The 12,547-nt window shown below is 41.9% G+C and overlaps 1 protein-coding gene across 1 annotated transcript; it reads right to left on the bottom strand.

Moving 5' to 3' along the window:
- Nucleotides 1-2,312: 2,312 nt before the first annotated feature.
- On the bottom strand, nt 2,313-8,433 carry LOC130372161 (NADH-cytochrome b5 reductase 3-like). The gene is made up of 9 exons (XM_056577974.1): nt 8,274-8,433; nt 7,856-7,981; nt 7,132-7,204; nt 6,610-6,716; nt 6,287-6,416; nt 5,663-5,746; nt 5,273-5,358; nt 4,593-4,692; nt 2,313-3,193 (listed from the first exon to the last, which is right to left on the bottom strand). The coding sequence occupies exons 1-9, from the start codon at nt 8,292-8,294 to the stop codon at nt 3,021-3,023; spliced, it is 900 nt and encodes a 299-aa protein (XP_056433949.1). The 5' UTR covers nt 8,295-8,433; the 3' UTR covers nt 2,313-3,020.
- Nucleotides 8,434-12,547: the final 4,114 nt, after the last annotated feature.

Genomic DNA, 12,547 nt, shown 5'->3' on the forward strand with positions numbered 1-12,547 from the left:
GACAGTGTTACGACAGCGTTACCCCTTATGTTTTTTTCAAAACGGCATTGTATAGAAATTGTATAGAAAGGGTCAGAAAAAAACGACAGTGTTACCCCTTATGTTTTTTTCAAAACGGCCAGAAAAAAACGACAGTGTTACCCCTTATGTTTTTTTCAAAACGGCCAGAAAAAAACGACAGTGTTACCCCTTATGTTTTTTCATAACGGCCAGAAAAAAACGAGTGTTACCCCTTATTTTTTTTTAAAAACGGCCAGAAAAAAACGACAGTGTTACCCCTTATGTTTTTTTCAAAACGACCAGAAAAAAACAACAGTGTTGCCCCTTATGTTTTTTTCAAAACGGCCAGAAAAAAACGACAGTGTTACCCCTTATGTTTTTTTCAAAACGGCCAGAAAAAAAAACGACAGTGTTACCCCTTATGTTTTTTTCAAAACGGCCAGAAAAAAACGACAGTGTTACCCCCTTATGTTTTTTTCAAAACGGCCAGGAAAAAACGACAGTGTTACCCCTTATGTTTTTTTCAAAACGGCCAGAAAAAAACGACAGTGTTACCCCTTATGTTTTTTTCAAAACGGCCAGAAAAAAACGACAGTGTTACCCCTTATGTTTTTTTCAAAACGGCCAGAAAAAAACGACTGTGTTACCCCTTATGTTTTTTTCAAAACGGCCAGAAAAAACGACAGTGTTACCCCTTATGTTTTTTCCAAAACGGCCAGAAAAAAACGACAGTGTTACCCCTATGTTTTTTTCAAAACGGCCAGAAAAAAACGACAGTGTTACCCCTTATGTTTTTTTCAAAACGGCCAGAAAAAAACGACAGTGTTACCCCTTATGTTTTTTTCAAAACGGCCAGAAAAAAACGACAGTGTAACCCCTTATATTTTTTTCAAAACGGCCAGAAAAAAACGACAGTGTTACCCCTTATGTTTTTCAAAACGGAAAAAACGACAGTGTTACCCCTTATGTTTTTTTCAAAACGGCCAGGAAAAAACGACAGTGTTACCCCTTATGTTTTTTTCAAAACGGCCAGAAAAAAACGACAGTGTTACCCCTTATGTTTTTTTCAAAACGGCCAGAAAAAAAGGACAGTGTTACCCCTTATGTTTTTTTCAAAACGGCCAGAAAAAAACGACAGTGTTACCCCTTATGTTTTTTTCAAAACGGCCAGGAAAAAACGACAGTGTTACCCCTTATGTTTTTTTCAAAACGGCCAGAAAAAAACGACAGTGTTACCCCTTATGTTTTTTTCAAAACGGCCAGAAAAAAAGGACAGTGTTACCCCTTATGTTTTTTTCAAAACGGCCAGAAAAAAACGACAGTGTTACCCCTTATGTTTTTCTGACAGTGTTACGACAGTGTTTTTTTTATGTTTTTTTCAAAACGGCATTGTATAGAAATTGTATAGAAAGGGTCAGAAAAAAACGACAGTGTTACCCCTTACGTTTTTTTCAAAACGACAGTGTTACCCCTTACGTTTTTTTCAAAAATGCCAGAAAAAAACTAGTGTTACCCCTTACGTTTTTTTCAAAAACGACAGTGTTACCCCTTACGTTTTTTTAAAAAATGCCAGAAAAAACGACAGTGTTACCCTTTACGTTTTTTTCAAAGCGACCGTGTTACCCCTTACGTTTTTTTTCAAAAACGACAGTGTTTTACAAGACAACTGCTCTACCTCCTGAGCTAAGCCGACCCTTAACTTTCATTTCATATAAAACAACAGTGTTACCCCTCATTTTTTTCAAAACGACAGTATTACCCCTTACGTTTTTTTCAAAACTGCCAGTAAAAAACGACAGTGTTACCCCTTACGTTTTTTCAAAACGACAGTGTGATCCCTTAAAACGACAGTGTTACCCCTTACGTTTTTTTTCAAAGCTATAGATAAAAAACTGTGCTACCCCTTACGTTTTTTCAAAATTACATAAAAAACGACAGTGTTCCCCCTTACGTTTCTTTTCGTAACGGCAGTTTTTCCAAAAATGACCCTTATGTTATACCTTACGCTTTCTTCAAAACGACAGATAAACGATAAAAAAAAGAGTGTTGCCCCTTAGGTTTTTAAATGACGGATAGATAAAGACCGTGTTAACTGTCACCATTCTGCTCACCATTGCTTTAGCCGAATATTAACTGTTTGAATTTATACCATCTGAGATTTAATTGTTACGTAACTCAAGCTCTTACCTTTGGGGTAAAATAGCTAGAAAATTACTCATTGGCGACAGGTTACACTTAATTTAGTATGAACAACAAAGAGTGAGGTATGAGTTAGACTCAATTACATATTTCAGGGGAAAGTGACAACCGATTTAGAATCAATCAATTGTAGTGTGTAAGATATTTGCTTTTATTATTCATGGCATCTTGCATAGCCAAAACACAATCATCAAATTATAAGACGAAGCCAAGAGGCACATCGATACAACAATCAAAAAGAATATCGATAATGGAGGAAGCAAACCACTCAATGTATAAAACGAATCAGTACAACATTTCAGCAAACATTCTTGAGAGCCCCAATAAAATACTATGCGTGATCGTTATATGTAAAATATCTAGTTGTGTTACCGAACCAAAGCTTTCTTAAGGCACTCGGGGAAAGGGTGTAAAAAAAATAATAAACAAATGTAGAAACACCTCCCACTTCCATCAAAACATGCCTTTCGTCCACGCTCCCTTACCAACTACATTTAATATCTCAAACCACCTCTCAGTCAAACCCTGAGGGCAGGTTCAATTTGCAATTTTTCTGCATAAACGTTCATTGACCATCCTCAGAACCACCCCACATTTTCAGAATCACTTGCCCCCACCAATTTGACAGCGTAATAATCCACACGTATTCAACATATATATATCAAACTATGACGATTCACATCATCACTTAAATACACAGTGCAATATTTAACTCTGCAGCTGCATGAGTGCTTTGAATGCTTTGGGGGTTGCAATAACCAACAGCGAGCCACACACAGAGGGGGGAATAGGCGCCCCCTAGTGGGTCGTCGGCCGGATCTCTAGAAGATAAACCTTTGGCTGCTGGAATGGCCCACTTTGTCCAGGTTTGGGTTGCAGGCGAACTGCACCATGGGTGGGGGTCCGCACATCAGGATCAGGGCGTCCTCACTGGGGCCGGGAAGGTGGTCTCGGACCATGTCCTCACTGATGAAGCCTTCACTGTAGTCCCAGTCTGGAATACAAGAGGTTACAACTGTCACAACTCTGTACTCAATCATACAAGAGGTTACAACCGTTACAACTCTACTCATTACAAGAGGTTAGTGCAGGTGTACCTGTGTATTTATTACAAACAGTTACACCTTTGTACTTAATACAAGAGGTTAAAACAGTTACACCTCTGTACTTAATACAAGAGGTTAAAACAGTTACACCTCTGTACTTAATACAGGAGGTTAAAACAGTTACACCTCTGTACTTAATACAAGAGGTTAAAACAGTTACACCTCTGTACTTAATACAAGCGGTTAAAACAGTTACACCTCTGTACTTAATACAAGAGGTTAAAACAGTTACACCTCTGTACTTAATATAAGAGGTTAAAACAGTTACACCTCTGTACTTAATAGAAGAGGTTAAAACAGTTACACCTCTGTACCTAATACAAGAGGTTAAAACAGTTACACCTCTGTACTTAATACAAGAGGTTAAAACAGTTACACCTCTGTACTTAATACAAGAGGTTAAAACAGTTACACCTCTGTACTTAATACAAGAGGTTAAAACAGTTACACCTCTGTACTTAATACAAGAGGTTAAAACAGTTACACCTCTGTACCTAATACAAGAGGTTAAAACAGTTACACCTCTGTACTTAATACAAGAGGTTAAAACAGTTACACCTCTGTACTTAATACAAGAGGTTAAAACAGTTACACCTCTGTACCTAATACAAAAGGTTAAAACAGTTACACCTCTGTACCTAATACAAGAGGTTAAAACAGTTACACCTCTGTACCTAATACAAAAGGTTAAAACAGTTACACCTCTGTACTTAATACAAGAGGTTAAAACAGTTACACCTCTGTACCTAATACAAGAGGTTAAAACAGTTACACCTCTGTACTTAATACAAGAGGTTAAAACAGTTACACCTCTGTACCTAATACAAGAGGTTAAAACAGTTACACCTCTGTATTTACACAGAGAAAACTGCAATGTTGACGCAGACAGTTACGAAACACCTCCAGATCAACGAGAACAGGGCCAATGGAGCGCTAAAGAGGCCGAGAACTCGGCCCTCAGCGATCGCTAAAGTGGGATGAGTGGGGAGGGGCTTCAGGGGTCAGAGGGGAGGAGGTTCAGGGGGGAGGGGCTTTAGGGGTCGGTGGGGAGGGGCTTTAGGGTTCGCTGGTGAGGGGCTTTAGGGGTCGGTGGGGAGGGGCTTCAGGGGTTGGTGGGGAGGGGCTTCAGGGGGGAGGGGCTTCAGGGGTTGGTGGGGAGGGGCCTAAGGGGTTGTGGGGAGGGGCTTTAGGAGTCAGGAGGTTTATGGGTCAGTGGGGAGGAGCTTTATGGTTCAAGGGGAGGAGCTTCAGGGGGAGGAGCTTCAGGGGTCAGGGGGAGGAGCTTACCAGCGGGGGGCTGGTCCAGGGTGAACCACAGCTTGAAGCGGTCGGGGTGGTTGGCCTGGATCTCCTCCAGCTCCGGCCGAAGCAAGATGTCCTTTTCGGTCTGAGAGCGCACGAGGAGGAAAAGAAGGAAAGGGTTGTTCGATTGTGTAAATCTCCTCGGTAAAGAATGGATCAGCTGATCAGAGGTTAAAACGGAGCATTCACCAAACAAATAAACATTGAGTCATTTGGCAGGATACTGTGATCCGTTATGCAGATCAAAGTATAACGGAACATCAAAAAGGGACATCGAAGCATACAATCCGTTACTGAATGTACGCACTTATGGTATTTTGTACTTCCTTGCACTTAAAAACGGTACTTAGCATTGTGTAGCATCTTATCCTAGCTATCTTTGTTGGATAAAGGGATTGGGTTAACCTAACAACTGTTGGTACTTGGTTCTATGAATATCTTTACTGTACTGACAGCGATAAATTGCCTCTCCTTCTTCTGATGAATCTACTTATTGTAAGTCGCTTTGGATAACAGCCAAATGCCCTAAATGTAAATGTAAATACAAACAATCAATAGCACCAGTCACACAGCCGCCCGTGACAACCTCCAACAAGTATGCAGAGTAGAGCATTAACATTACATCTGCCTCCTGAGGGTAAAGTCTCCCTTTGAGTCCGCCTCACCTGGTTAGCGAACAGCAGGTGGCACACCGTGGCGTCCTGGGAGTCCTTCATGATGGCGCTGATGATCTGCAGCATGGGCGTGATCCCTACCCCCAATGGGACATCACCACAACGGGACATCCCATCAGTCAGTCATCACACTTTGTTTATTCTTGAGAATAGAATACCAGTGTCGGAAAATGACCCAAGTCTATGCTCCGGTCAGATACCATCACCTGACTAGCTACACATTGGCGGAGAACATCACAAACACTTCAATGGGAACAAGTGGTATTAGTAGTTACAATTCCAGATGCTGTATCGGTATATACTCTGTATCGACCGTGCCCAGGTTCGTGATTCGGGAAGGAACAAGGGACTGCACTTAAAGGAATGCTGTGCTCAGCTTACCGGTTCCTCCGGCGATCATGCCCAGCTGTCGGGCCTTCTTGATGACCGCGGGCGCCTTCTTTTCGGGCTGGATGGCGAACGATCCTGAGGGACACAGACGGACGTAGAGAAGGGTGGGCCGATTACTGAGGGGGGATCATAGCAAGCTAGGCTAAAGGAATAAGCTAACGGCGTGAGCTAGGAGAGTGAGCCCGAGTAGGCTCCTAGTCTAACTAGCTCGGGAGTGAACTAGGAGGAAAAGATGAGCGGTTAGACTATTAGTGTAAGATATTAGACTAAGCTCAGCTGTAGGCTATGAGAGTTAGCTAATGTAGCAAGTGAAATGATTTAGAATGTGACATCATCTACCAGCAGGGGTGAGTGTGATTAGCCTTTGCAAGCCGTTCTGGCATCACAAGTGGGCGTGTCCACCTAGATGTGTTCTGGGTGGATCAGTCTTACCAGCCAACCTAGCGGAATGTAGCCGACGTTGCTCGTCCGTTCGTTATCCATCCATGTGGACACGCCCACTTGTGATACAAGTGACCGATTTTCAAAACGGCTTGTAACGGCTAATCGCACTAACACCTGGTGGTGTAATACGTCACCTGTAACTAGTAAGCTAGGATACAGCGGCAAGCTCACCTTTGCCTTTGTAGACCAGAAGGCCGCTGGGTCCACGGAAGTCGATGGCGTCGTTGAGCTTGAGGCTCTCCAGGTACTGACTCATCTTCCCGCCCTCGGGAAATTTGGGATTGACATCTTTGAAGTACACCTGGGGAGAGGGCCACAAAACTTAAGTTAATCATTTAGTTTTGCGTGTTCTTTCAAACCGCTCAATGGTGTACAACACCATACACACATGGGACGGTTATAGTCAACTATCATATGTTAAAGTTTGCAGACTAAATCGAATTGAGCAGTCATCACTGGTTGCCATGGTGATGAAGAGGAGGCTGAGCACACACCTTGATGACCAAATCGACACAGCCCTTGTCGTCGTCACTGGAGACCGGTGTGTACGGACGCACCACCAGCTTACCGTCGATTTTAGCCGACAGGTAAATGTGCTGCCCTGGTAAGAAATGAGAAAAGCAGAGCAGATCGTCAAGAGCTTTGGCGGGCTAATGGCTCAAAACTAGGGCTGAAATCATAATCGTGATTATTTTTGTTAATATTGAAATCACGATTATTCAAGTTTGAAAAACATGATGCATGATTCAGCAATACTCTCCGATTTTTTTTTCTTACTGAGCACAGTGGGAAATATGCAAAAAAATACGTAAAAATGTTAAAATAGAAAATGTTCAAATGAAAAGTGATGTACAAAAATCGATCCATCTGTTCAGTGTTGCAATTGCTATAAACATTTAATGAATAAAAAATATCAACTAGATTATATTAGTTTGGACCCAAAAATCGTAATGGAATAATTGCACTGCCCGACTTAAAAGAAGAGGACATCACACGCTTTGACCTTGAGCACCCACCAATGGGGAGCCCGAGGATGTGGCCGGCAGTGGGCAGAGCGAAGCGGAACCTTCTGGTATCATGACTCACGATCTGCAGGAACAAAAACAACCAATGTTGGTTCAACCCTGGAATAACTCATCTGCAAATCAAACATGGGGTTTGATACAGCAGCATACATGAGTGGTTCGCTAGTCATATCAGTAGCTTTTTTAAACTCTTGTATCAAGTCGATTTTTACTTTATCTACACGTGAACCCTTTTTGCCGGGATTTATTTGTTTTATTAGCGGTTTATTTGTTTTTATTAGCGCGACGAGACGACCGTCACGCAATATCCCGAGTTCGAGATCTCAATCAAGGGATATTGCACAATATCCTGAGACAGGAAACCAATCCAATTGCACCATTTTAGGAGGTTCAACTAATATAAGAACTTTATCAATCTTCCCTGCCATGTGAATTATTGAAATCACAAGTGGGAGTGTCCACCTAGATTAATGATGGACAGATAACCGTTGCTTAAGTCCAATGGGTAACGTCAGGCTGGTAGAATGATCTTTCAGATGTAATGGCTAAACACACTCACACCTGGTGGTAAAGCCTCATACATATCATTTCTGCTGGGGCATGCTCATGCATACGTATGTATACGTGTGGGTGTACGTGCGTGTGTGTTTACACATGTGACTGTTTACATGTCTAAAAGTAGCCTACATGTCATCTTGAACACTGACGGGATTACCTGTTTGTCTATGAGTCGTAGGGCGTACTTGATGTTGGGGTCCACTAGGGTGATCGCAGTCCTCCGCTTGGAGGAGAAGATACTGAACAGGAGGCGGATGATGCCGTCCCATCCTCCTCGGATCAGCTGCAGAGGGATCACGATCATGACTCAGGTCAGGGGACTTGAAACCCATTGAACGTCCCTACTCCCATGTGGGGTGTGGTGCATTTAAAAGCAGGACCGACCCAGCCAAATAGTCATTCCCCTGGTGGTTTATTTACAGTACAGAGGGGGGGAATAAAATGAGTCATTGCAAATACTTTGGGAAGAACCGCCCCTCAATACAAGCTTGCAAAACTTAAGTTAGCTGACCAGGCTAAAGGTTACATGGTGCTGAACAAGGCCGGGATTGCCGCTCGTTTGGGTTTTTACTCACGCCAAGGATGTAGGAGAGCATGTTGGTACTGATACAGCAACTTCAGGAGTCGAAGAAACCGGGAGGAAAACGGTACAGGAGAAGATCGCCGTGGAGACTATTTGGAGGAGCTGTCAAACTAGCACTGAAGTCGCAGCAAACATGCGCAGTAGCCGAGGAGTCCACTTCCGGATTTATTGCTCTGGGTTCTCTTCAAAGTAAGAGTCGGCTGTTGTGGTGCCAAATGTAAAGACTTTGTAAATAGAACATTTAGACAGTTTTCAGGGGTTAAACATCGGACAGCACCTCAATCGATATATATTAGCCTTCGACTAATAAGGGAATAAATGAAAAACACACAAATGAAAATAACCAAATGAATACAGTGTCACAAATCTGTATACAACTTACATTTTTAATTTAAGTTCTGATATAAATTCCAAACTATTGTTGTACTCCCTTGTAAAAATGTATAATTTATATTTAAATATTGCAAACTGCAAATAGTTAATGGATATTAACATTAGATACAATTTGTAACGTGCTTCTGAGTCTACACATAATGGTTAAATCATGACATCTAGTGGACCATCTGTGAAATAGCTCTCGATTGACAAAAAAGTAGTTGATTGAGCTCTATGATAATAATAGGCTCTATATTATCATCATAAGCTTAGAGCTTTGAATGTACGTTAAAATCACTTATAATTTAATACATACACTGCAATACATGTATATGCACATATTTATATTTATATACATATATATAGGCCTACATTTAATTATTTTTAATGTTTATTTATATGTGCAAGATCGAAGGCCACAGGGTGTAATGACGATCTGAGAGTGACAGCTGAATCAGCAGCATCAGGGAGTACATCCGCAAGGCTTCTTGCATTCTGCAGACTCTTATTTCATCAATCAAGTTACGTCTGGGGTTGTTGAATGGTCCGGGGAATGAGAACTGAAGTTGTGATTGGTGCGGGGCATTAGACCTGGTGTTGATTGTTTCAGTGTGTTGCCACCAGTATATTGTTATGTGTACAGAATACAGGGAAAGCATGTGTACATTTGCTAACCAGCAGCTAAATGATACTGATCGCTCCCTTTGGCTGCGAGAAATGCTAAATTAAAAGATAAACAGATTACATATTTTAATGTATTCCAGCTTTTGATATGAATAAAGGTTGCTATGACAACCAGTGTGTCTGTATGTGTGCGCGCCTGCGTGTGTTTGTGTGTGTGAGTGCACGCCTGTGTGTGTGTGTGTGTGTATGTGTTTGTGTGTGCGCCCGCGTAAGTGTGTGTGTGTGTGTGTGTGTGTGTGCGTTTGTGTGTGTATCGGTGTGTCTGGAGTCACTAGGCGAAGGCAGTTTCCATGCAAACCTAATGTAATGATGGGATTCAGTGTAATGATGTCCTGTGGAACTCAAACTAGATCATAGTGTCTCAGAGGCGCGGTTGAGAGAGCTATTGGTGATCAGCTATGAAGGCTTTAGTTCATGACCGGCTGGGGGCGTCTCTTCGTGGAGACCTAATGAAAGTATTTGAGGAAAATGTTAAGATGTCATGTGATTTGTAATGCTAATTTTAACCTCTGACCAGGTTATAGCCAGTGTCTTCAAGGCACCGCAGTGCTGGCCGTTGTTTATCATCTCTGGAGACCTGTGTGCAACTCATACATTCAAACATAGATATAAAGATCCATACATACACTCACACACGCGCGCACGCCCACACGCGTACACACACACACACACACACACACACACACACACACACACACACACACACACACACACACACACACACACACACACACACACACACACACACACACCAATACAAACATACATATATACACTCTTACATGCACTATAATACATTGATAGTGAACAAGAGAGTGTATGATAGTGAGGGCATTTCAAATGTCAACATGAATGCATCGTGCACCAACGGACAAACGCAGACACCAACATTTTCTGTATCAACAGGAAAGAAAACATTTTATTGATCATTTGTGTATATGAAGTTATATAACAACAGTCAGAAAACTCCACAGAGTGAATCACTACACAAAGTGAAACGAAACAGTTAAACACCTGGTCGAGAAAGTAAAGGAAGGTATACACAGCAAAGATAACCGCCAGCATCCCGCGTTCACTGCGAGAGAGAGAGAGAGAGAGAGAGAGAGAGAGAGAGAGAGAGAGAGAGAGAGAGAGAGAGAGAGAGAGAGAGAGAGAGAGAGAGAGAGAGAGAGAGAGAGAGAGAGAGAGAGTGAGTGAGTGAGTGAGTGAGTGAGAGAGAGAGAGAGAGAGAGAGAGAGAAAAAACACCCCAAACAGTTTCTACAGAGAGATTACAGAGAAAAAGGTTTTTCACACACAAATACTCAAGCAGGCAGTTGATATACACAAAGGCAACTAGGATCGTTCTACAGCATCAGATTCTAATACTTTACACAGCTTTGTCTTGGAAAGGGTCAAGTGTTTGGCTCGGTGGCCTTTTGCCGTTTCGAGAGGATCCCGGTTGCACGCGTGGGTCAATAAGGTTTGCCTGTGGGAGGGGGGGGGGGGGCGACGTGGGTACAGGGGTGGGGTTGGGGGTGGGGGGGGGGAGCAGCGGTTCGTGCGGTTAGATTACGCATTTGTGTACTTTGGTAGGAAACCGTAATGAGAGTAGCATTGCATTTCAGTGCAGGTAATGGCTTTTTTGTTGTGTCGTATAGTTCCACACACCTCACGGTCCGATGGGTTCTGCAATGCTGCCCGTAACTGAATTCCCTGATAACGATTACACACACACACACACGCACACACACACACACACACATACACACACACACACACACACACGCACACATATATATTATATATATATATCGGAGGTACAATTTTCTACGTGGGGAGTTCGACAGAACTTGATATCGAGGGATTTGGGCCGTTCGAGATGTCGACACATCTAATATCCGAAGCTGATACTGAGTATATCCAATTTAAAGCAAACATGTCAAATCAAATATGCATCCATCACTTTGTTGTTTTATGTACTGAAACTGCTGTGGAAATGTTTGTTTAGAGCGAGGGGGGGGCTTTTCAAAAGAAATGTCATAACAATATTAACCAAAAATATATATATAACAAAAAGTGCAAAGTACACCTAGACTGAACACCATCTAGAATCTACACCAACACACAGGCCATACTGTACATTCAGAGTTTTGTCTCAAATATAAAAGGGTATTCAATAAGAATCAAAAACAAAAGGAAAACATGGTGGAGACCACACGAGCAGTATGGTGAGATATAATAACATATTTCTAGGAGATTGAATAACTACTATGACAGCAAGACTGATGGATATTGTATATTCAGTCATTTATATTTCGTTCAGATATACATACTGGACACGTGATGGAGAGATATATACACAGTATATTTTTTTAAGGAGAAGGAGATTCAAAGACCAAATCGTCTAGTTTTGGTTGTTTTCTTTAAACTCCCTGAAACAACATTTGCTGGATCAGTGTGCAAGGAGAAAAACTGTAGCATGGTGGGAAATATGCAAATGAACCAAGAAAAAATAAATGAACACAAAATTGTTATTTTTAAAATAGCATTTTTAGCAAGTTTATCTTCTTCATACTGCAAAGAATCCTCATGTGCTGTTTTTACCCAAAGGATCAAACATCTCTCACTAAATGTTCGTATCATTAATTTGCATTAATCTTTCACTCATTTAAATTATTGGGCATCGCCAACCATGTTTCAACCACAGGATGAGCATACAAGTATGACACAGTAACAAAATGCAGTGTGAAAACAGCCCATTCTGACTCTCATATTCCCACCTCAAATGATGTGCTCTTTTTAAAATTTGTTCAAATTGATCAATTGAGTGTTTTCTGGGGTGGTGGCGTTGGGTATTGTTGGGTGGTGGTGTTGGGTATTGTTGGGTGGTGGTGGGGGGGGGGGGGGGGCTGGGAGTGGGCGTACACTAGTATTATCAACCTGGCCAACTTGGCGCTCTTCTTTCTGACTGCATGTAGAGGGGGGAGTTGGAGATACAGGAGGCTTTGATGGCGTCAAACGCTACAACATTACTACAAAACGGACAGGCGGACTACCTACTGATAAAGTCTACATTTCTAAGCACACAAGGCAGTCACAGTGATACACAAAGCAGTCCCCCGGTCAGAGACGCCTATGGAATGACATAGTAGCTTTTTTTTTCTTTTTTTTTAATCTTCATAATAGTGCTATCCCACTACACAATAACATTGAAAAACATTTAGAA

The sequence above is a fragment of the Gadus chalcogrammus genome, chromosome 19 (genome assembly GCF_026213295.1).
Source record: "Gadus chalcogrammus isolate NIFS_2021 chromosome 19, NIFS_Gcha_1.0, whole genome shotgun sequence".
NCBI classification, from domain to species: domain Eukaryota; kingdom Metazoa; phylum Chordata; class Actinopteri; order Gadiformes; family Gadidae; genus Gadus; species Gadus chalcogrammus.